Source organism: Carcharhinus amblyrhynchos, chromosome 20, assembly GCF_965287045.1.
Source record: "Carcharhinus amblyrhynchos chromosome 20, sCarAmb.v2.hapA, whole genome shotgun sequence".
Classification (NCBI taxonomy): Eukaryota; Metazoa; Chordata; class Chondrichthyes; order Carcharhiniformes; family Carcharhinidae; genus Carcharhinus; species Carcharhinus amblyrhynchos.
The window spans coordinates 11,428,385-11,452,020 of record NC_137343.1 but is presented as its reverse complement, the minus strand read 5'-3'; the positions used below and the strand labels follow the sequence as shown (position 1 = coordinate 11,452,020).

The 23,636-nt window shown below is 43.3% G+C and overlaps 2 protein-coding genes across 5 annotated transcripts in view; one reads left to right on the top strand and one right to left on the bottom strand.

Annotated features, from left to right (window-relative positions):
• Positions 1-11,899, bottom strand: part of lrrc74b (leucine rich repeat containing 74B) — a 48,416-nt gene extending 36,517 nt beyond the window's left edge. For all 4 annotated transcript variants that reach the window (XM_080208658.1, XM_080208660.1, XM_080208659.1 and 1 more), the window contains exons 1-5: positions 11,723-11,899; positions 9,634-9,790; positions 8,371-8,513; positions 4,071-4,203; positions 1,706-1,912 (exon numbers count right to left, since the gene is read on the bottom strand). In XM_080208658.1, coding sequence (XP_080064784.1) covers positions 1,706-1,912; positions 4,071-4,203; positions 8,371-8,513; positions 9,634-9,790; positions 11,723-11,899 — 817 coding nt within the window. The remainder of the gene's footprint in view (positions 1-1,705; positions 1,913-4,070; positions 4,204-8,370; positions 8,514-9,633; positions 9,791-11,722) is intronic.
• Positions 11,900-12,982: 1,083 nt separating this feature from the next.
• The window catches only part of chek2 (checkpoint kinase 2), a 39,603-nt gene continuing 28,949 nt past the window's right edge, over positions 12,983-23,636 (top strand). The window contains exons 1-2 of the mRNA XM_080208076.1: positions 12,983-13,528; positions 22,131-22,255. Coding sequence (XP_080064202.1) covers positions 13,300-13,528; positions 22,131-22,255 — 354 coding nt within the window. The 5' untranslated portion in view covers positions 12,983-13,299. The remainder of the gene's footprint in view (positions 13,529-22,130; positions 22,256-23,636) is intronic.

The window sequence follows — 23,636 nt, the reverse complement described above, 5'->3', positions numbered from 1 at the left end:
CCTTGTGGATCCAGAACTGGCTTGCCTGCAGAAGGCAGAGAGTGGTTGTGGATGGGTCTTTCTCTGCATGGAGGTCAGTCACCAGTGGAGTGCCCCAGGGATCTGTTCTAGGACCCTTGCTGTTTGTCATTTTCATAAATGACCTCGATGAGGAAGTGGAGGGATGGGTTAGTAAGTTCGCCGATGACACGAAGGTCGGTGGTGTTGTGGATGGTCTGGAAGGATGTCAGGAGTTGCAGCAGGACATAAATAGGATGCAGGACTGGGCGAAGAAGTGGCAGATGGACTTCAACGCGGATAAATGTATAGTCGTCCATTTTGGCAGGACCAATGGGATGAACGAGTACACTATCAAGGGCAGGAGTCTTAGCAGTGTTGAAGAGCAGAAGGATCTTGGGGTCCGGGTCCACAGGACTCTTAAATCGGCCTCGCAGGTGGAGGATGTGGTCAAGAAGGCGTATGGTGTACTGGTCTTCATTAATCGAGGGATTGAGTTTAGGAATCGGGAGGTAATGCTACAACTTTATAAGACCCTTGTCAGGCCTCACTTGGAGTACTGTGCGCAGTTCTGGTCGCCTCACTATAGGAAGGACGTAGAAGCTATTGAAAGGGTACAGAGGAGATTTACAAGGATGTTGCCTGGATTGGGAGGCATGCCTTATGAAGATAGGTTGAGGGAGCTGGGACTCTTCTCCCTGGAGAGACAAAGGTTGAGAGGCGACCTGATAGAGGTTTATAAAATGCTGAGAGGAATAGATAGGGTGGATTCTCAGAGGCTATTTCCCCGTGTTGAAATGGTCGCTACGAGAGGACACAGATTTAAGGTGCGGGGAGGCAAGTACAGAAGTGATGTTAGGGGTAAGTTTTTCACTCAGAGGGTGGTGAGTGAATGGAATCGGCTGCCATCAGTGGTGGTGGAGGCGAACTCGCTGGGGTCTTTTAAAAGACTTCTGGATGAGTATATGGGATTTAATGGGATTGGGGATTATAGATAGATCTATGGATTGGTAGGTATTGATGTGATCAGCGCAACTCGTGGGCCGAAGGGCCTGTTTGTGCTGTAGTGTTCTATGTTCTAATGATGCCGGGGAGCACTGGGTCGTTGCATAAAGTGTGTTATGGTGTATACTTAGAAATCGATTCACTCACCTTCCAAGGAAACCCTCTCCTTGGGGAAACCTTAAGCACTTAAGGTTTTAAGGTCTGGGCAAACTTTTTGCTTGGCCATTAGTTGTAGGGTGGTATGGAGCTGAACTTACCTGTCAACTTCTTCATGGTATTATGGGGTCTAATAGGGACTAATAAAAGACTATGAGGTAATTGGGATTAAATTAACTGGAACTGTTTATTAACACATTGTATCTCTAGCACTGACTTGGCAAGCTCACCCATGCCCACACAAACATAATAGAGCTGGCAACCTGTTCCAGAAGTTCACTGCTGTTTGGGAAAATAACCAGCACCTAACATCTCACCTAGATCTATCCTTATGTAATTTGAAATTGGGATCTCTGCTCCTCCCAACCCTACTTATTTTGGGTAAATTGTCAAACTTGAATACAATCTATTTATTTCTCCAAAGTATGAAGTCCTAGCACCTTTCACATATCTTGAAAACTTTGCATACCATCTATTGATTTGTGAACACAAGACAATTTATTTGTCAGCAAATAAAAATTGCAAAACATGTACTGTATAAACATACCTAAAGAATTGCCAATTTTGTTGTGGCTCAAATCCAAGTATCTCAACTTTTGTGAGGTGCTTATACCCTCGGCTAGCAAAGCAGCTGCACGATCATCGAAATAATTCCCAGAAAGGTTAGCTCTTGTTAGTGTTAAATTTTCCATGAGCATGGAGGCAATTGCTCTGGCCCCTTCAATTCTCAGTTGGTTGTCTGACAAATCAACATCTACAAGTAGTAAAAAGACAACATCATGAAAAGAGTCTCACCGTCAGATCACTCTTTGAAAAAATGTTCAAGTTTTATATCTTTAAAAACAAAACATTTCTAATTCTTAACATTGGAAGTTCAGGCCTAATTCTGTCTTCATTAGACATATCTACCAGGTGTCCATAAAAGTTTGCTTTTCAGCAAAAGTCACAAAAGCAATCACGATCCAAAACCAAGGCTAACATCTCAATTTCCTCAGTAAGGGCTGCTGAAGTCACTACCACCCCATCTGAAATCACAGACCCCAAACTTAGGACCTCTGATCTGTAAAGCTTAGTGTTACAAATGTAGCGCATGGTGTATCAAGTCATGAGGGAAGAGTACTCGAAAAGTGTGGGTAATGATTATTTCACTTAGGATGAACACTGGAAAACAATTAGAAATAAAGACAAAAATCAGTTGAATCATAACCTAATTGCAAAGATTACGGGCCGAATTCTCTCCAAAAAATTTGAAGTGTTGAATTGTAGAGTAATTTACGCTGTTTTTTCAATGGAAGTTCACACTAGAATCTCCCACACTCTGTGCATTCAGAGGCCACCAGTGTGAATATCATTAGATTTTGGAAGGGGCGGGGGCAGGGCCTATTCCCGCCCAGAAGACTGAAACCAGCAGGCACCTGTGCTTTCACAGTGGCCCCAAGCTGTCAGCCTGCATTTTGCCAGCCAGCTCAATCATCGGCTAGCCCGGGAGCCCCGCAGTACTGCCCACCCAAACCCCCCCACTTTCCTTTGTCCATCCTGCCCTCATCGACCCAAATGGCAGTTGATTCCCCACCCACACTGGTCACTCCTAGGCCTGGTCCCCATCAGGCCCCACCCGCTAGGCCCCATTCCCTTGGCATTGTCCTATGCCCAATGGGCAGTGCCAAGGTGCCCCCAGACATGGGCACTTTGCCTCTTTGGTAGGGCTGGGGGCACATACCCAGGGGGCACCATCCCCCCAACACCCAGTAACAGGATGAGGGGACAGTTGGGTTATTTGCCGACACAATGACCCTGTTAATGGTTGATTGAGGTTTATGTCAGAGATCGACTGCAATTTTCCAGATGGCTTCCAGGTCCCCAGAGACATTGGGTAACAGTGTAGCTGCTGAGAGGAGGCTTTCGGCAGCAGATCGGAACGGGAGTCAGTTGTCAGAAATGTTTTGTTTTTAAAGAAATAAACCTTGAAATCTTACTGTTCTTATTCTGCAGTGGGGGGGATGAGTGGTGAGTGGGGGAGAAAGAGGGGCCTCCAGGCAGGCCCTTCATTCCCAAATGGCTTCAGAGACTCATCCTCCACAATGGTGCCCCAGCTGCTGAGTCTTTTTTTATTTTGAGAAGGTTGGACACGTGGTAGCACAGCACAGTGGTTAGCATTGCTGCCTCAGAGCACCAGGGATCCAGGTTCAATTCCCGGCTTGTGTCACTGTTTGTGCAGAGTTTGCATATTTTCCCCGTGTCTACATGGGTTTCTGCCGTGAGTTCTGGTTTCCTTCCACAGTCGGAAAGATGTGCTGGTTAGGTGCATTGGCCATGCTAAATTCTCCCTCAGTGTACAAGAATAGGTGCTGGAGTGTAGCAACTACAAGATTTCCACAATAACTTCACTGCAGTGAACCGACTTTAGACACTAATAAACTTTAAATTTCCATGTTGTGGTGAACTCTCCCTCACATCCCTTGAAATACCAGCTTCTGCTGGTTTTCTGTATTTAGCACTGAAGGGCCTCCTGTTGGCCCTTCAGTTTTGACAGCCTATCAGCTGCCCTTAATTGGATGATGAACCCATTCTCTGGCCACTAATTGGCCAATTCTGGGAAAATCGCAACTGGGAGACTATTCCTCTCACAACATTAGGCTAGTGGGGTCCTAAAGTCCACAAGGAAACTCCTGTTCAAACTCACAGCTAATCAGCAGCTGTTTTGTACTCAGCATGATTTTCATGTCCATCTAAGTTGATGAAACTAGCTTATCTGTTTAGGTTTTAGGAACGTTTCAGCATGTCCCCTTATTCTCTACTTCCCTCCTAAAAAATGTAGTTCTTACTGAACACGTGTGGTGAAGTAAAAAGCAACACAGACTTGCTCTGCAGATTCAAACCAATAGATTAAGATGGTATGGAGATACTTAAACCTGTAATGTAACAGTTATCCTTCAGCATTTCTGCGATAGCTCTGGCACCTTCTGCTTCCAACCAGTTATCCTTCAGATTCAACTTTAAGACAGATGTGTTGGTTATCAGAGAAACAGAAATTGCCTTGGCACCCTGAAAATAAAAAAAAATGAGTTGAATTTTCTCGCTTTGGAGATTTTACAAAATGTAAAATGTTAAAGCTTATTTATTCGTCACAAGTTGGCAAACATTAGCACTGCAATGAAGGTACTCTGAAATCCCCTAGTCGCCACACTCCGGTGCCTGTTTGGGTACACCGACGGAGAATTGTTTGGCCAATGTACCTAACAAGCATGTCTTTCAGAGCGTTGGAGGAAACTGGAGTACTCAGAAGAAACCCACACAGACATGGGGAGAACGTGCAAACTCCACACAGACAGTGACCCAAGCTGGGAATTGAATCCAGGTGTCTGGCACTGTGAGGCACCTAAGTGCACCTACAGGAGTCTAAAATTTTCAGGATGAGATCACTCAAAAATAGATGATACTTCTTGAAATGAAGAAAGGCAACATTTGTTTCATCCAGTGGAGCAGTGAAAAAAGTTTTGCTTTGTTTGCCTTTTGGCTGAGATGTTAAACTGACTCACTTCTCAGGTGGATGCGAAATTATCCATGCTACTATTTCGAAGAAAAGCAGGGAAGATTTCCCTGGTGTCCTGGCCAATACTTATCTCTCAACAAGCATAACTATCTGGTCATTATCACATTGTTGTCTGAGTGAGCTGGGATTGTGCAAAATTGGCTCTCACATTTCCTACATTAAAATGGTAGCAACATTGCAAAAGTTAGCAGTTAAAGTATTCTGAGAGGTCCTGAAGTAATAAAAGGTACAGTCTTTTGTATACAGAAAGATTGATATTACCTCAGCCTGAGAGTTTAAGAAGCAAAAACGCTATTAATAAATAACATTTCTTCATATCTGTCCTCTTCATTTACTAGCCTACTATAAATGAGATAGGACTTCAGCAAATTGAAGAAAATATAGGTTGCACATATATTTCCCAGCATTTGTACGCCAAGATGATCAACTTCAGCCAAGGGCAGACCTCCTCATGTTTATGTGCAATTTATATTACACATTGTTTATAAGCATCAAGATAAACAATGCTCTGATAGGGAGGATAGGACAACCTCAGTCATGAAGAAAAGAGAGGAGAGAAAGTGAGAAGGGCATTAATGTGTCTACCTCCTGCAAAATATTACCAAAATAGAAACAAATTGGTGGAATTATTCAGCAGGTGTTGCAGCATCTTTGGCAAGGGAAACAGCATTAATATTTCAGGGAGGTGACCATTTAAAGTAAAAGTAAAGTTTACTTATTAGTCACAGGTAAGCTTAAGATAACACCGCATTCCCCTGTGAAATTCCCCTGGTCATCACACTCCGGCGCCTGTTTGGGCCAATGCATCTAACCAGCACATCTATCAAACTCTAGGAGGAAACCGGAGCAGTCAGAGAAAACCCACGCAGACATGGGGAGAACATGCAAACTCCACACAGACATAAGAACATAAGAAATAGGAGCAGGAGTAGGCCATCTAGCCCCTTGAGCCTGCCCCGCCATTCAATAAGATCATGGCTGATCTGTCATGGCTCAGTTCCACATTCCCGCCCTCTCCCCATAACCCTTAATCCCCTTGCCTATCAAAAACCTATCAACTCGCGTCTTAAAAATATTGAGCGAGGCAGCCTCCACCACTTCAACAGGCAGAGAATTCCAGAGATTCACCACCCTTTGAGTGAAGAAGTTCCTCCTCAACTCCGTTCTAAACTGTCCCCCCTTTATCTTGAGGCTGTGCCCTCTAGTCCTACTGTCCTTTCTGAGCGGGAAGAGCCTTGCCACCTCTATCCTATCCATCCCATTCAACATCTTATACGTCTCAATGAGATCTCCCCTCATTCTTCTAAACTCTAACGAGTACAAATCTAGTTTATTCAGCCTCTCCTCATAGTTCAACCCCCTCAACTCCGGAATCAGCCTAGTAAACCTCCTCTGCACACCCTCCAAGGCCAAAACATCCTTGCGTAAGTGCGGCGACCAAAACTGCACACAGTACTCCAGCTGCGGCCTCACCAGTGCCCTATACAGCTGCAGCAAGACCTCCCTACTTTTATATTCAATCCCCCTTGCTATGAAGGCCAGCATCCCATTCGCCTTCCTGACCACCTGCTGCACCTGCAGGCTGGGTTTTTGCGACTCATGCACAAGGACCCCGAAGTCCCTCTGCACCGTTGCATGCTGCAGTTTTTCGCCACAGTAACTCAAGACAGTAACTCAAGCCGGGAATCGGACCCGTGTTCCTGGTGCTGTGAGGCAGCAGTGCTAACCACTGTGCCATTGTACCGCCCCAATTTGTAACTGAAAACATATGGTCAGATAGTCAGCCATCTATCACAAAATACTTTCACTTGTACATTGCTGAAGAGTGAGTCTTTGTTCCCACAAGCAAATCACAATATAACTGATATTTATTTGTTGTATTCAAGTTTCAAGCAGTTGAAAGTGACTCCTTGGTGACAACTCCTATAGGTTGGCGAATGCTGGATGTCTAGCGGGATGCTTGGGGAGATCTGACAAAGATTCCTGAGGGATTGTGTGCCATGGTCTCCATTAGGGAGGCACCTTTGTGGAGCATGAGTGCTGCGGACACCCTTAGCTCTAAGCCCATGGCCTCAACGGACAGCCAACTCCAGGAGTAGTATGAGACTTTCCTGGGATTCATTGTAACTGCTTTAACTTTTGGATTCTATATTAGAACTAAAATTGAGTTTTCCATGATTAATTTTGTGATGTTCTTAGGCACTTAAAGTGTATTGCTTATTCCAGTTCTTTAATAAATTTGTAAATAAGTTAGTAAAATATAATATTTCACATAGTATTCAGTATACAACTTCAAAGAACACTTCCCTGCATACTCCAAAGTGGGGAAATACATTTTTGAAGAACGACTCTCAGACCCTGAAACAAACACGTGAATAAAGAGGAGTAGGTCACTTGGCCCCTCAAGCCAGCTCCGCCATTCAATAAGTTCATGGCTGATCTGATTGTAACTTCAACCCTCCACATTCCTGCCCATCTCAGATCATCTTTCTCCCCCTCGTTAATCAGGAATCTATCTAAAATATTCAAAGACTCTGCCGGCATTGCTTTTTGAGGAAGAGAATTCTAGAGACAAATGAATCCCTGAGAGAAAGAAATTGTCCTCATCTCTGTCATAAATGAGTGACCCTTAGTTCTGGATTCTCCAATAAGCGGAAACTTCTTCCCCCCATCCACCCTGTCAATACCCTTCAGCGACTTAAAAGTTTCAATCAAGGCGCCTCTTACACTTCTAAACTCTCGTGGATATGAACCTCACCTCTCCAAATAGATAATTATAACCCAGGTGATAGTTTTTTTTGATAATTATCTGTGATCAGTCAATATTTCTTGATGATTATCTTCCCTGAGGGAGAAGTGGTTCAATTACTCAGATCCAAAATAAGTGGCTGCAGGAGGTGAGTACTTCGAACTCAAGGGAGGGTGATTATTGGGGAAGTAATCTTGATCTGGAATAGCCCCATAAAGGGGTTAAGCTAATAGTTCATTTCAAAGTAGTACCAAATTTGGATGTTAAAAACCTGAAGACTATGAGGAGCATATTGAGGGAGGTAGGGTTGTTCCACAGCTTTGAATGCCCTGTGAAATAATTATTTAGATTAGAACAAGTTGGATAAATATCAACTAAAACACAATAAGGTGCTGGAAGCACAGCATGAAAGATTGCTGATTTCCACTTGAGAGGGACCAAAATATTCCAAATGGATAAACTGAAACAAGGTTATAAAGCAAACAGGAAATAAGGTTTAATAGAGTCCATTTTTTATAAGGTCTTGTGGACCAGTGGGTTGCATTCCTGTCTCTAAGTCAGAAGCTTCAGGTTCCAGTCCAATCTGAGGTCTTGATGGCCAAGGAAGTTGTGTTCATAAAACTGCCAACAAATTGACTATCAACTTGCAAAATCCTTGCAACACACGGCAATGGCAGATGATATGAGTGGGAGAGACACCTAGTCAACTGTGCTTGATGCAGAGTGACACTCCTCCAGCTATAAACCTCTGGTGACAGGCTAACAACCTGTTCAAAGAAGAATCTCGTTATGGGAACAGACAGGTCTGCTTTGTGTGGGAGGAGATACAAGAAGCTTCATTAGATTAAAAACAATAGACCGCCAAAGAGAACATGTGAAAGTTCTTCCAAATACATATAATTTTTTTAACCTGAGGTCCAAGTCCATAATGCATCATAACTAGTTCCGAACTATTCATGTTGCGCAGGAAGTAGGAGATTGGTACCACACCATATGCTTCACATGCCTGTTTATATTTAGTCTTCCCTGTATGATCATAGGCTTTTGAACTATCTGAAATAAAACCATAAAAAGTTAGCAAGTTCTATGTTGCAATATGAAATGCAAAGTATTTTAGCCTTATTTAAGTTAATATTGTAAGGCTGGTTTGCTCAGTCACAGCACACAGAGCCCTTTTCTTGTTGTGAAAACATTTCACTCTTGCTGCTACATAGTCATCTGCAATCCTGCCCAAGTGATCATTCTTCGTGCACAGGACTTTGAGGGGACACCACATTGGAGGCCAAACCTGCTTTCATACAGCCTTGACTCATGCATATTTTCCTGCAGGGGTCACAAGACAGTAATGAAGAATTGAAACTCTGGCTGATCTTCCAAGCCTTTCCAGGTCCTTCATGGTCAATTGTAGGACCTCAGCTGCTACCCTATTAATTCAGACCTGGAATCAAACTAGCATTTTTCGTCTGTTTGGTTCAGTTACAGTTGCTTTTATGAATTGAGCCATTGGAAAATTGGAGGTCACAATTTAAAGATCTTTTCTCTTCTTTCCCTAGTTTCCTGTTGTTTCTGACCCTCAATTCTCCTACGACGTTTATGTACACACGCAATTGTTGAATAAGATATGAAAGATTAAACAATTCGCAGCAACTAATGAAATTTGCTCTAAACAGATAACAGTGAAATCCTGCATCAATTTCCCTCTTTGGTCATCTTCAAATATTGAAGACAATTGTACTCCTATTTGAAATCCAATATTATCTGATTCATTACAAACCAGAGATTTAACCTGTTGTATTGGTCTGCATGGTTCAGTGCCACACCAGGCCTTGTAATTAACCACTATGGCATGGAGGTTAGTCCTTGGGCACACCTTTTTAAACTTGCATGGTGTATAGAGCTTGGAAAAATTCAATATCTTCATTTGTACCTCCCATTGCTCCGGGTTTCCTCCGGATGCTGCGGTTTCCTTCCACAGTCCAAAGATGTGCAGATTAGTTTGATTGGCCATGCTAAATTGCCCCTTAGTGTCAGGGGGATTAGCAGGGTAAATACATGGGGTTATGGGGATTGAGCCTGGGTGGGATTGCTGTTGGTGCAGGCTTGATGGGCCGAATGGCCTCCTTCTGCATTGTGGGAATTCTATAAATCATGTAGCATTGTCAGTTTTTCTTACCATCTCTACCCATATCTAGTCCTCCCTCAATCGTCACATCATCATCAGAAAACTCTCCAAATGAATCAACAGATGTTTGGTCATTAGGCACCCAAGGTTTGCAGATTTCTCCTTTATCGTCCTTTACCTGATGACTGGAATGTAATCGAACAACTGTCTGGAAAGTTTAAAATTTGAACGAAATCACATTGAGTGGCTTACACAATTCTCCACTATTTTAAAATATACTAGCAAATCACATTCCCAGTCTCCATTGATGGAAAGGACAGCTATTCTTAAAAAGGACAGCTATTCTTAATGGGCAGCACAGTGCTTAGTAGCGTCTCCTTACAGGGCCGGGGTCCAGGTTCAAGTCCAGTCTTGGGTGACTGTCTGTGTGGAGTTTTCACATTTTTCCCATGTTTGCCTGGGTTTCCTCCAGGTACTCCGGTTTCCTCCCATGGTCCAAAGATGTGCAGGTTAGGTGGATTAGCGGGGTAAATATGAGGTTAGGGGCCAGGACCTGTCAGAGAGTTGGTGTAAACTTGATGGGCCGAATGGCCTCCTTCTGCACTATAGGAATTCTATGATTATGAATAATGGGTGGGATTTTCCAGCCGTGCTCACCCCAAGACCAGAAATTCCTGCCCCAAGTCACTGGACCTTTGCATGGTCCTACCCTGCTTGCTACGATTCCCATGGCAGGCAGAATGAAAAAATTCTGCCCAATATGTTTTTACTTGGAAAAATGACCAAAATTGCTTGGGAATATTGTTGAAAAGAGTCACGTTGTTGAAGCTTTTCATATTGCACTCTTCAGGACAGAGGTGAGAACAGCAAAATTTTAAACAATCACAGCAATTTACATCACATGAGAAAAGATGGTTACTTTTAAATTTAAGTTTACTTTTCTTAAAGTTGCAGCTTCCTAAAGGCAAAGTGGCACAGTGGTTAGCACTATTGCCTCATAGCGCCAGGGACCTGGGTTTGATTCCCAGCTTGGATCACTGTCTGCGCAGAGTCTGCGCATTCTCCCCGTGTCTGCATGGGTTTCCCCTGGGTACTCTAGTTTCCTCCCACAGTTCGAAAGACATGCTAGTTAGGTGCATTAACTGTGCTAAATTCTCCCTCAGTGTACCCAAACAGGCGCCGAATGTGGCGACTCAGAAAATCTGCCATCCTTATCTGGCCTGGCTAACATGTGATTCCAGACCTGCAGGGATGTGGTTGTGTCTCAAACGACATCTGAAATGGAGGGCAGTTAGCAGGTGGGCAATGAATGCTGATCCAGCCAGCAACATCCGCACCCCATAAAACTGAATAAAAACAAGCAGGTAGGATGGAGAGAAAGCACCTGCATTTATATAGTGTCTTTTAACTGCCCTACCATCATCCCCCAACTAACTCACTCACAGCCACATGAAGCACTTCTCAGAGACACTTATAAAGTATAAAAGTAAAGTTTACTTATTTGTCACAAGCAGGCTTATATTAACACTGCAATGAAGTTACTGTGAAATTCCCCTAGTCGTCACACTCTGGCGCCCGTATGGGTCAATGCACCTAACCAGTGAGTCTTCCAGACTATAGAAGGAAATCGGAGCACCCAATGGTAGCAGGAATGGTAGCACCCATGTAGCAGGAATTGAACTTGGGTCCCTGGAGTGCTAACCATTGTGCCATCATAGATGGATTTTTTTTCCCAGACAATCGACAGTGGTATCATGGCCATTGTTAGACCTTTAATTCCAGATTTTTATTGAATTCAAATTTCAACATCTGCCATGAACCCTGGTGGTCCTCCAGAGCATTATGCTGGGTCTCTGGATTGCTGGTCCGCTGATAATTACACTGTGGTTAGCACTGCTGCCTCACAGCGCCAAGGACCCGGGTTCCATTCCCAGCTTGGGTCACTGTCTCTGCGGAGTCTGCACATTCTCCCCGTGCCTGCTTGGGTTTCCTCCGGATGCTCCGGTTTCCTCCCACAGTCCGAAAGACGTGCTGGTTAGGGTGCATTGGCCGTGCCAAATTCTCCCTCGGTGTAACCCGAACAGGCGCTGGAATGTGGCGACTAGGGGGGAGATTCCCACATTAACTTCATTGCACTTACCTTGGAGTCGACGCTACCCCGGCTGTAGTGGTTGCGGGGTCGGCTGGTGGGCTTGCTGCTGACGCCCCCGAGTTGGTGGGGGGCGGCATCTTCTGGAGAAGGCTCCCGGGGCACCTCTTCCTCCTGAGCCGCCTCCGGCTCGTTCTCCTCCTTGGGCAAGTCTTCACTCAGCACCATGGTCTTGGGACCGAGAGGGATAAAACAGCCGCGTCAAAATCCCCGCAGTATAAAACACATCTCTCCTTTCCCCGAAATACATTATTGTTATCAATAATTTTATTATTATTGCTATTATTAATGTTAATATTATTGTTATTATTAATGTTAATATTATTGTCATTATTAGTTATTGTTGATGTTATTATTGATGAAGAAACAGCCGAAAGCCACTCACCCGATCCCTCAACCTATCCTGATGACTGAAGGGGGGGGCTGGTCAAGGCTGAATGATTGACATGACCGACCAACCAATAGCGACTCGGAATCCGCCTCCTCCAATCAATCAGCGACAAGAAGAGGCGGGCCAAGGCCCAAACCACTAGGTTAGGTTGACCCACTGTTGCTATGGCAACCGCAAACATTCTTATTTTTTCCTTATTAAACACTTCTTGTCTCCCAATCCCCACCAGAATTTATATTTTCTTCCTCCTCCCCTCTCTCTTTTTGCCGACCGAGTGAACAAAAGCAAAAAAAAGTTGAAAAAAACTGAACCCAGTTTGGATTTTGAAAATGAACGGTCAAAATCCGACCGTTGCTCCCCTCCCCCCCCAGCATGCTTTGCGGCGAAGGACAAATATTTTTATTTTTTAAAAAATAAAAACTAACTACCTTACCGACGGCAATGACTAAACGCCACCCTCGATTATCATGCGAAGATGATGGAATTATCAGTTATTTTGTTGGTGCGATGGGCAGCTGTGACAGGAAGGTCAAAGGTGAAATGTTGGCGCCAGTCCTGTTTGACCGGGCGGAGAGTTTAAAGAACTCGATGGTGCTGTTTATCCCCATGTGCGCGGAAAAATAAGATTAATGTGTATTAAGTGTGGTGTTAGGATAGGATTGACCTTTTTTTTTTGGGGAGCCACACATTGCATTGCCCCGAAGTTGTTCAGCATAGACTGGGCTGTAGGAAGCTAATTCTGGGCTTCCTCCCCCTTCTATTATTTATTTTCATTGCAGTTCGTTCATACTTGGAACCTTTGGGAGAAAGCTGGTGTTTGATTCAATTATTCTTCCCCCCCCCCACCCCGCGCAGATGCAGAGAGCAGACTCAGTATTGAGTTGCAATGGGTTGAGTTTTAGTTTCAATCCCTTTTTTATTGCTGGACAATAAACCATGAGCATCCTCACGGAAAAATCTCCCACACAAAGTCCGGGCCATTTCTTTTAAAAGTGACGAGCTAACAAGTTTATTTTTTAATGTATGTGCATATGTAAACGATTTGCTACGTTCCTGGGAGTTTCCCCACCACCGACCCCCCCCAACCTCCGTGCGTCTTGTTTTAGTCCCCATTCCATCCATCCTCTTCCCTCTCAAATTCTCTTAACTATTGTTTTTGGACTGGTACCAGCCGACAATGTCGAAGGAGAGTGCCACCGGCACATCTCAGTCCCAGAGTCAGTCCCAGTCCCAGTCTCAATCGGCTTCGTCCTCCAGCGCCACAGGATCGAGCAGCCTCTCTTCAGCAGGCACTGTCATCCTGGATTCTGTCTCCACCCAGGATCTTGCTACCATCCCAGAAGTGGACGAATCGCCTAAACCCTGGGGTCGCCTCTGGGCGTTGGAGAAAGGATTTTGGAACTTGGGTAAACAACTTTTACACCTATTTTGCTACTGTAGAGCTGTGCGCCACTCTTAAGATGTCTTAAAGCTTCAGATAGAAGTTGAATATGAAATCTGGGAAGTGCATCTAATGCTGCAATTTTTGGAATTCTTGTCCCTATTTCGGTACTGTTGAGCCGTGCAACACTCTTAAGATGTCTTAAATTTCAGAAAGAAATTGAACATGACATTTGGAAAATGCATCTAATGCTGTGGATATTGAGAAAACTGTGTAAGCAAGCCTGCAACGCTTTTCAGTTTGATTTATATTCCGTATTTCGAACGCTTAAAACAGTTGAGCTGGAGAACTTCTGAGATGTAATGACCTGGGTGGGCTTCAGCGCTATTACTGACAGTTACACACAGTTGTCACTCGACCTCTGTCTTGGCCTAAAGGAGATGGAAAAAGTCAACAATGCTGCTCGTTGTGTGTTCTGCATGCTTGCAAAGTGCTAGAAATGTTTGCAAACTAAATATGTAATGTCACATAAAACATGAAATGCAGAAAAAAAACTCAGCTCTGATGGCATCTGGTGAAACAGTTAACATTCTGAATCCGTATGATTCTTCAGAGCCGAAGTGAGGTGGAGGTGTGAAACAAATAGAAGATAACTGGAAAATCTCAGCAGGACTGACAACGTCTGGGGGAAAGAGAATAGGAGTCTCAAAACGCTGGCTCTATTCTCCCCAGATGCTGTCAGACCTGCTTGAGACTTCCCAGCATTTTCTGTTTTTGTTTCAGATTTCAGCGTCCGCAGTGTTTGCTTTTATCTGAGGTGGAGATGTGATGGTTTAGTGCTGTTGTATTTCTGGAAGTATTCATTGTCATGTATCATTTAATGTGCAAAATGATTTCACGATCATTTCTGATACAAATAATATAGCGCAATTAAAGCCATTCTAACCACTGACTTAAATGCTTTTGTGTTGGCCACATAAAATATAACACCCCCCTAAGTCCTCAACAGCTATTTGTACAAGTAGTTGCTAAATAAAGTGGGCATGAAAAGAGGTTCATTTAAATTAAAAAAAAGAGAGATGAGTGAAGTAGAGCAAAATAGAAGGTTAGGGATCTGTTGAAGCCCCAGGAGAGCTTAAATGAATAAGTCATAAGAACATAAGAAGTAGGAGCAGGAGTAGGCCATCTACCCTTGGAGCGTGCCCTGCCATTCAATAAGATCATGGCTGATCTGAAGTGGCTCAGTTCCACTTTCCCGCTTTCTCCCCGTAACCCTTAATTTCCTTGCCTACCAAAAACCTATCTACCCCTGACTTAAATATGTTTAGCGAGGTAGCCTCCACCACTTCAACGGACAGAGAATTCCAGAGATTCACCACCCTTTGAGTGAAGAAGTTCCTCCTCAACTCTGTTCTAAACTGCACCCCCCCCTTACCTTGAGGCTGTGCCCTCTAGTCCTGCTGCCCTTTCTGAGCAGGAAGAATCTCTCTACCTCTACCCTATCCATCCCCTTCATTATCTTATACGTCTCTATAAGATACCCCCTCATCCTTCTAAACTCCAACGAGTACAGACCCAGTCTATTTAGTCTCTCTTCATAGTCCAACCCCCTCATCTCTGGTACCAGCCTAGTGAACCTCCTCTGCATTCCCTCCAAGGCCAAAATATCCTTGCGCAAGTGCGGCGACCAAAACTGCACACAGTACTCCAGCTGCGGCCTCACCAGTGCCTTGTACAGTTGCAGTAAGACCTCCCTGCTTTTATATTCTATCCCCCTCGCTATCAAGGCCAGCATCCCATTCGCCTTCTTGATCACCTGCAGACTGGGTTTTTGCGACTCTTGCACAAGGACCCCCAGGTCCCTCTGCACCGTAGCATGCTGCAGCTTTTTGCCCTTTAAATAAGTCATGGAGCTCAGGAAAGATTACAATACAAAGATTTCATTTCTGCAGTAGTTAGTTTTAACCAAAAGTTTACATTGACTTTTCTAGTGGTTAGAGTTATACCGTAGCTGCTCTAATGCTGATTATTGGCCTTTTTTTTTCATAAATGTGCAATTGTCACTTGTTATCTTGATGTGAAGTAGGTTGTTACAAAAAGTATTTTTTCATAACATTCAAAGAAACTGCAGAATAGCTTGTGTAAGTACAATACAAGAACCACACAGTAGGTACTATCCCAAAGTTTTTTTTTGTGTGCTCGGGCATCACTAGTGGGCCAGCATTTATTGTCCTTCCATAACTGTCCTCATTTCAGAGGGCATTTGAGAGTCAACCACATTGCTGTGGATCTGGAGTCCATGTAGGCCAGACCAGGTAAGGATGGCAAATTTTCTTCATGAAGAGACATTAGAACAATTGCTAATGTACTTAAGCAACGCTCCTACTGGCTTTACATTTAGCTAAGTATATTTTTAAAGCTTGTCTTGTTGAGGCCTAATACATTGCATTTCAGCAAACCTTGAAGGACAGACATTCTTGGGGCTTAAACTGTCATCAGGTCCTAAACTTTCATTTCATAAAACTCACAACCTGTTTCAGGTGTGGGCATGGAACATCATATATTTTAGGCTTTTTGCAACATGTGGGTGTTGCTGATTCATAATCAGGCTGCACTTTTTTCTGGCCATGTTGGAGACTGAGGATGCCTTCCAAATTTCCTGACCAGCCATTTTGATTTCAAGCTTCATGTTACTTTGCTTAGTTCAGTGCAACAAACTGAAATTGGTTGTGATGCAAATGGCATAAACCTGTGAGGAGATGAAGGTTGTGGCAATGGATGGGAGAATTGAATATATAAATGTTGCTTTAGAACTGACTTACTCTGAGAGGTTCTGTATTTTGCTACTATTATATGGATCTTGCAATCATGTTTAGGAGTGTGGCTGTGGAATAAATTTAAATGTGGATTGAATTTTGGACACATCTGTAGTAACCGTTTACGGTCTGGATGGAGTTACTGTTAGCACAAAACAAATGATATATTAAAGTGATAACTAGTAGCTCTTTCTGAGTTCAGAAAAGTAACACAATCTGAAATAAAAAAACGTCATGTTTAGTTCTCAATCAGGACTGCATGCTTTATTCTGAATTCCTGATCTTCAAAAATGAAAGTAGTGTAGTGATTAGATGTCATTGTGTAAAGTAATTGCAAAGTCTAATCTTTGCAATAATGTAAATATTTTGGACACCATTCAAGTATTATCATAAGAGTTGACTGGTGTTGAAGAAACTTAAGTGCAAGCTAAGCATGAAATGGCACTGTTATTTTGTAATTTGTGGTTTTGTTTTTTTTGAATGGAGGTATGAAAACAAAGGCACAATATATGAATCATATTGGAAGGAGGAGCAGGAAAAACATACTGGTATGTTAAAGTTTTGAATAGGAAACCCAGGAAATAATAAACAGTGTTTAAATTATCCTGGAAATGCCTCTCTCATTGTGTAAATATTTCTGGTAATAAATTAGTGTTTTTTTTATATACGGACTGCCTTGAAGAACGAACATGGGTCTTTACAACCTCCATTTAATGTGTTTTTCCTGGTTTTTTTTCTCCTCGGAAATACTACTGGCAAATCAGACTTCGTAAACTTTTGACTGAATTTTAGTTACATTTTTGTACCTCGTGACTTTTAGGTTAAATTGATTTTAAAGTGCTAGAGGAGGTGAAGACAGGGCAAATAAATATGTTGGTAATGAAGCAAATGCCCAGATATCATATGCTAGAAACTGAAGGAGCTGATCTTAGAACAGTGGGAAGCACCTAAAATTTAGCTTTCTTTTTGACTTGTCTCTTCTTGACTTGTTTAAAAATAGCGTTTTAGTGAATTCATTATTCAGAAATCTTTTGCAAAGCCATGCAGACTTAAGGAGACAAAAAGTATTTAATACTTTTAAATCAAGCTTTTGTCTCCTTAAGGTTTCCTGTTTCACTCAACAGACAACTGCTGTTCATTGGCAGCCTGAAAGCAAACTATAAACTGCTTTTTTGTTGTGGGGATGGAGTGCAATCAGACCAATTTGGGCTGATGTCCAGCTACAAATATGTGCAGAGAAACGTTCACTCTTAGCCTTTCGGTTTAGTCCAGCTAATCTTAGTTCACGTATGAAAAATTGTTTCAAATCTTGGTGATTTTGCTGTGTCTATGCTAATATGTGGTTACATGAGCTTAATTTACCTATAGCATCTCACTCAAGTGGTTTTCATTCATCTGTGAGCCGAGATGACTGACACTGGTTAGCATGGGAGTCCAAACTCTCCTGTATTGAGTGTCCATGCATTCCAGCAGGCAAGGTTGAATATTGATCAGGAGAAACCTCTAGGAGATTTTACCCTTCCTTTCCTTAGCTGCTCAGGCGCCTTTAACCTTAACCTACAGCAAATAGCATTGATCATGGATTGAAACTCAAACCTTCTTTTCTGCTTCAGCTATTCACTTGTTAATGAGCTAAGCAAGTTAATTTGTTTTAATTTTAAGTCTATTTGGCTTGGAAGTGGCTGTCCTATTGAACTCTCAGCGTTGATACCATTCCTAATGGCAACAATATCTATTTTTGAAAGTTAAAAGATTAGAAAATCGTCACTGATTTTAAGAAACGTGAGCGTTGAAAATATGTCACATATTACACTAAATGTGGACTTCCTTTATATGACAAAGCCTTGGTGTAGGAAACACATGTTTGCCCTTAACTGCTAGTCTTGTGTGTGTAAAATGCTTCTCTATAAGGAAAAAGTACAATTTACTGAGACTTTGAATACTTTATAAATGCACAAGTGCACTCAGTTATGCCTGATTAAGTAGGGAAGAAGCCCGCAGGAAAACAGCAGTCAGTAAGTTACGTGGTGGATAGACTTAGTGACTGCATTAGCTGCTTGGGATGTATTTGCATATTATAAGGCACTTTTCTTTTTCAGAACTGCTGTCCTCTATTATTTTAGGAAGTTTATTCTATATCCATCCACCCATGTCCAATTCTCTCCTCAACATCCCTTCTCCCTTCCAATGTCTGAGATGATCATTGCAGCCATCATCTTTTGTGCCAGATCTGACTCCAACCAGAGGACTGTTTTCCCCTTGATTCCCATTGACTCCAGTTTTGCTAGAGCCCCTTGATACCATACTCAATCAAATGCTGCCTTGATGTCAAGGGCAATCACACTCACCTCACCCCTTACATTCAGCTCTATTGTCCATCTTTGAACCAAGGCTGTAATGAGTTCAGGAGCTGAATGACCCTGGCAAAATCCAAACTGAGTATCCATGAGCAGTTATTGCTGAGTAAGTGCTGCTTGATAGCACTGTTGATGACCTTTTCCACCACTTTACTGATGATCAAGAGTAGACTGATGGGGTGGTAATTGACTAGGTTGGATTTGCCCTTTTTCTTGTGTAGAGGACACAGCTGAGCAATTTTCCACATTGCCGTGTAGATGCCAGTGTTGTAGCTAGGGGTGCCGCAAGTTCTTTAGCACTGTTGCTGGAATATTGTGAGGGCCCATATCCTTTGCAGTATCCAGTGCCTTCAATTATTTCTTGATTCACGTGCAGTGAATTGAATTGGCTGAAGACTGACATCTGTGATGCTAGGGTACTCCGGAGGTGGCCAAGATGGGTCATCCACTAGGCACTTCTGGCTGAAGAAGATGAGGTCAAGAATCTTTCCCTCTTGTTGCCTCCCTCATCACCTCCTGCAGTCTCAATATAGCAAGCGCAAGTCATTTTATGAACAAAAGTCCTTTTTTTTTCTCTCTGTTGTGCTCTGACAAAAAGTCATCTGGACTTGATACATTGGCTCTATTCTCTCTCCACAGATGCTGTCAGATCTACTGAGATTTTCCAGCTTTTCTGTTTTTGTTTCAGATTCCAGCATCCAGTGTTTTGCTTTTATCTTAGTGTTTAACTCATTGCTACTTCTCTTCCAGGAATGCCATCCCTGAAGAAGTACTGCTCTTCTCTCCAACAGAATTTCCGTTTGTCTGTTTCACCCTGTCTCTCCCCCACCCCCCCCATCACTGCTTTCCATTTCCCTCGCTTCCACAGCCACATTTCTTTCCTCAGTGATTGTCTTCGGCTCCTTCTCACTCCATGTAGATTCCAAATGAAGTTCCACCTGTCATCTTTTCAATCCACCCAGGACATAGAACACTCCTCAGACTGCTGTTCTCACCGCATTCTGAGATCCACGCTCAGTGCCATGCACGCCCTTAATCTCTCTCTTCTTCAGCTCCAGCTCAATCTTTCTCAAACCTGTCCTTGTTTCCCAAGTTTCACTTAATTCTTCATCTCATTTGACGCATTAACAAGAAACTTTTTTCTTCCTTTTAGGTATTAAGGGATGTAAGCTCAACTTTGAAGTGTTGACTAGGCTGTATTCTCTCTCCACAAATGCTGTCAGACCTGCTGAGATTTTCCAGCTTTTTCCGTTCTCTTTTTTGGTTTTGCCTTGCTTATACTGTCTGGCATTCCTGTTTTACTCTTTCTTTAGAAACCTTCTTAAAAACCTACCTCTTCACCTTACATACAAAGCTCAGCATCAATTCACTTTTTCTCCCCTCCCTGAAACGCTATGTGAATATTTTTCTGCATTTAAATGGCGATGGAGATAGAATTGCTGTTGTTTCTCTCTCTTGTCATAAACCATTCTGAAATGTTTCATTCCGATTGCACCACCATGATGGGCTTCAGGCCTGCATCTCCACTTCCTCACGTTGTGACCTTCTGAGTTGATTCTTACATAATGTGCTTTCCTGGGTAATTATAAGGTGGTGACACTTTATCACTGGGTGAGAATCTCAATTATAAATAACCTGATTAAAATATAGTTTTAATGAGTCCGTTCAAAAACGGCTAATGTTACGCCGTTGTTTAAGAAGGGTGCCAGGCAAAAGGCAGGGAATTATAGGCCGGTTAGTTTAACGTCTGTGGTAGGTAAAATGTTAGAATCCGTCATTAAGGAGGAAATTGCGAGGCATCTTGAAGGGAATTGCTTGATAGAGCAGACGCAGCACGGTTTCATTAAAGGGAAGTCGTGTCTGACAAATTTACTGGAGTTCTATGAGGATGTGTCTAGGGCGGTCGATAGAGGAGAGCCGGTGGATGTGGTCTTTCTGGATTTTCAGAAGGCGTTTGACAAAGTACCTCATAGGTTATTGCAGAAGGTCAGGGGACTTGGAGTTGGGGGTAGGGTGTTAGCGTGGATAGAGGATTGGTTGTCAAATAGGAGGCAGAGAGTGGGGGTCAACGGGTGCTATTCGGATTGGCAGATGGTGACTAGTGGAGTGCCCCAGGGGTCGGTGCTGGGGCCTCAGCTTTTTACCATTTATATAGATGATCTGGAGGAAGGAACCGAGTGTAGGGTGTCGAAATTTGCGGATGACACCAAGATTGGGGGAACGGCAAATTGTGCGGAGGGTGTGGAGAGTCTGCAGAAGGATCTAGATAGGCTGGGCGAATGGGCCAGGAAATGGCAAATGGAATTTAATGTTGGCAAGTGTGAGGTGGTCCACTTTGGTAGGAAGAATGGTAGGAAGGACTATTACTTACGGGGCGAAAAACTGCAGCAGGCGACGGTGCAGAGGGACCTCGGGGTCCTTGTGCATGAGTCGCAAAAACCCAGCTTGCAGGTGCAGCAGGTGGTCAGGAAGGCGAATGGGATGCTGGCCTTCATAGCGAAGGGGATTGAATATAAAAGTAGGGAGGTCTTGCTGCAGCTGTATAGGGCATTGGTGAGGCCGCAGCTGGAGTACTGTGTGCAGTTTTGGGCGCCGCACCTTCGCAAAGATATTTTGGCCTTGGAGGGAGTGCAGAGGAGGTTTACTAGGCTGATACCGGAGTTGAGGGAGTTGAGCTATGAGGAGAGGCTGAATAAACTAGGCTTGTACTCGTTGGAGTTTAGAAGAATGAGGGGAGATCTCATTGAGACGTATAAGATGATGAATGGGATGGATAGGATAGAGGTGGAGAGACTCTTCCCGCTCAAAAAAGACAGTAGGACTAGGGGGCACAGCCTCAAGATAAAGGGGGGGCGTTTTAGAACGGAGGAACTTCTTCACTCAAAGGGTGGTGAATCTCTGGAATTCTCTGCCCGTTGAAGTGGTGGAGGCTGCCTCGCTAAATATTTTCAAGAAGCGGGTTGATGGGTTTTTGATAAGAGAGGGGATTAAGGGTTATGGGGAGAGGGCGGGAAAGTGGAACTGAGCCACGACAGATCAGCCATGATCTTATTGAATGGCGGGGCAGGCTCGAAGGGCCAGATGGCCTACTCCTCCTCCCATTTCTTATGTTCTTATGTTCACTTATTATATGGTTGCTGGGATACCCCTCTTTCCTAAATAGCGTTTCTTTGCCTTCTGTCACTGGAAAGCAAAGCAGGCTGAATGCTACAAAATGCTAGTTCCTGGGACATTTTACTTCCATGAATGGAGGCAAGGAGTAGCAGTAACTCATTTTGAGCAACATTATGCTGAAGCCTGTCATGAGATACAGAATCTTCACAAAGATATACTGTGCTTGTCCCTAATATAAGGTTCAGAATCACATTTTAATAAAAACTACCAAAACATACTTGCATATATTTTAGAAGGGGTTTTGGGGTGGACTCATTTATCTTTGTCTTTTCTGTCACAGATTGCTTTAATAACGAATACTGGTTCGGGCGGGATAAGTCATGTCACTACTGTTTTGATGGTCCAGTATTGAAGAAGAAGGAGCACTTCAAATCATACAGCAAGAAGCACTGCAGAATAATCAGAGTAAGTGATGGTAACACTTCGGCAAGGACTATGATGCAACATTGAAGGTTTCCTCTTGTAGGTATGAGCAGTATCTGGGTGTTAGGTGAAATGACCTTTTGCCAATTTTGCTCATCCATATCAAATTCTGAATGTATAAACTGGGAAAGCAAGAACAAAACTTGAGTATCTTTTTAAGTTATGTGCATACATATGTGTTTGCACTGGATAGGTTATCTGATTGTGTGATCAGCTGTTATGTCTTACATAGTTGCTGAACATGTCAACCCTTGCTATTTAGGCGAATGCTTTAAGATTGGGCAAATGACACCAGAAAGCTGGCAGTGCTGGTGAAACTATCCCAGCAAGAGCCAATTTTGTTCAAGTTAAGTTAAAATTTATTTATTAGTCACAAGTAAGACTTACATTAATACTGCAATTAAGTTACTGTGAAATTCTCCTAGTCGCCACAGCCCAGTGCCTGTTCGGGTCAATGCAACTAACCAGCATGTCTTTCAGAATGTAGGAGGAAACTGGAGCACCCAGAGGAAACCCATGCAGGCACAAGGAGAATGTGCAAACTCCACGCAGACCCAAGCAGGGAATCAAACCCAGGTGCCTGGTGCTGTGAACAGCAGTGTTAACCACTGTGCTATTGTGCTGCCCATTTCTAGTATTTAGAAATGCCAATTTCTCCCCTGACTCTCAAGGTGCTATTTTTCTAGAAAGTGGCAAACTTGGGATATTTAAAACCATCATTTTAAATAGATTTATTGGAGGTCCTTTCGTTGCAATTTGCTTAAATTTAAAAAAGTAATTCTGTTAACTACTTTTTACAGCACAGAGGCCCATTGAGTCTCTCCCAGCCATCAAGCACCTATCTGTTGTAATCCCATTTTCCAGAACTTGGTCCATAGCCTTGTACGGTATAATGTTTTATATCCTCATCTAAATGCTTCTTAGATGTTGAGAGTTCCTGCCTCCTCCGCTGTTTCAGGCAGTAAATTCCAAATTCGCACCACACTTTTGGATGTGGAAGCTATTAAGAGGATGCAGAGGAGATTTACAAGGATGTTGCCTGGATTGGGAGGCGTGCCTTATGAAGATAGGTTGAGGGAGCTAGGTCTCTTCTGTCTGGAGAGATGAAGGTTGAGAGGCGACTTGATAGAGGTTTATAAAATGTTGAGAGGTATAGATAGGGTGGATTGTCGGAGGCTATTTCCCAGGGCTGAAATGGTCGCTACGAGAGGACACAGGTTTAAGGTGCTGGGGAGCAGGTACAGAGGAGATGTCAGGGTAAGTTTTTCACTCAGAGGGTGGTGGGTGGGCGGAATCGGCTGCTGTCGGTGGTGGTAGAGGCGAACTCGCTGTGGTCTTTTAAGACAATTCTGGATGAGTACAT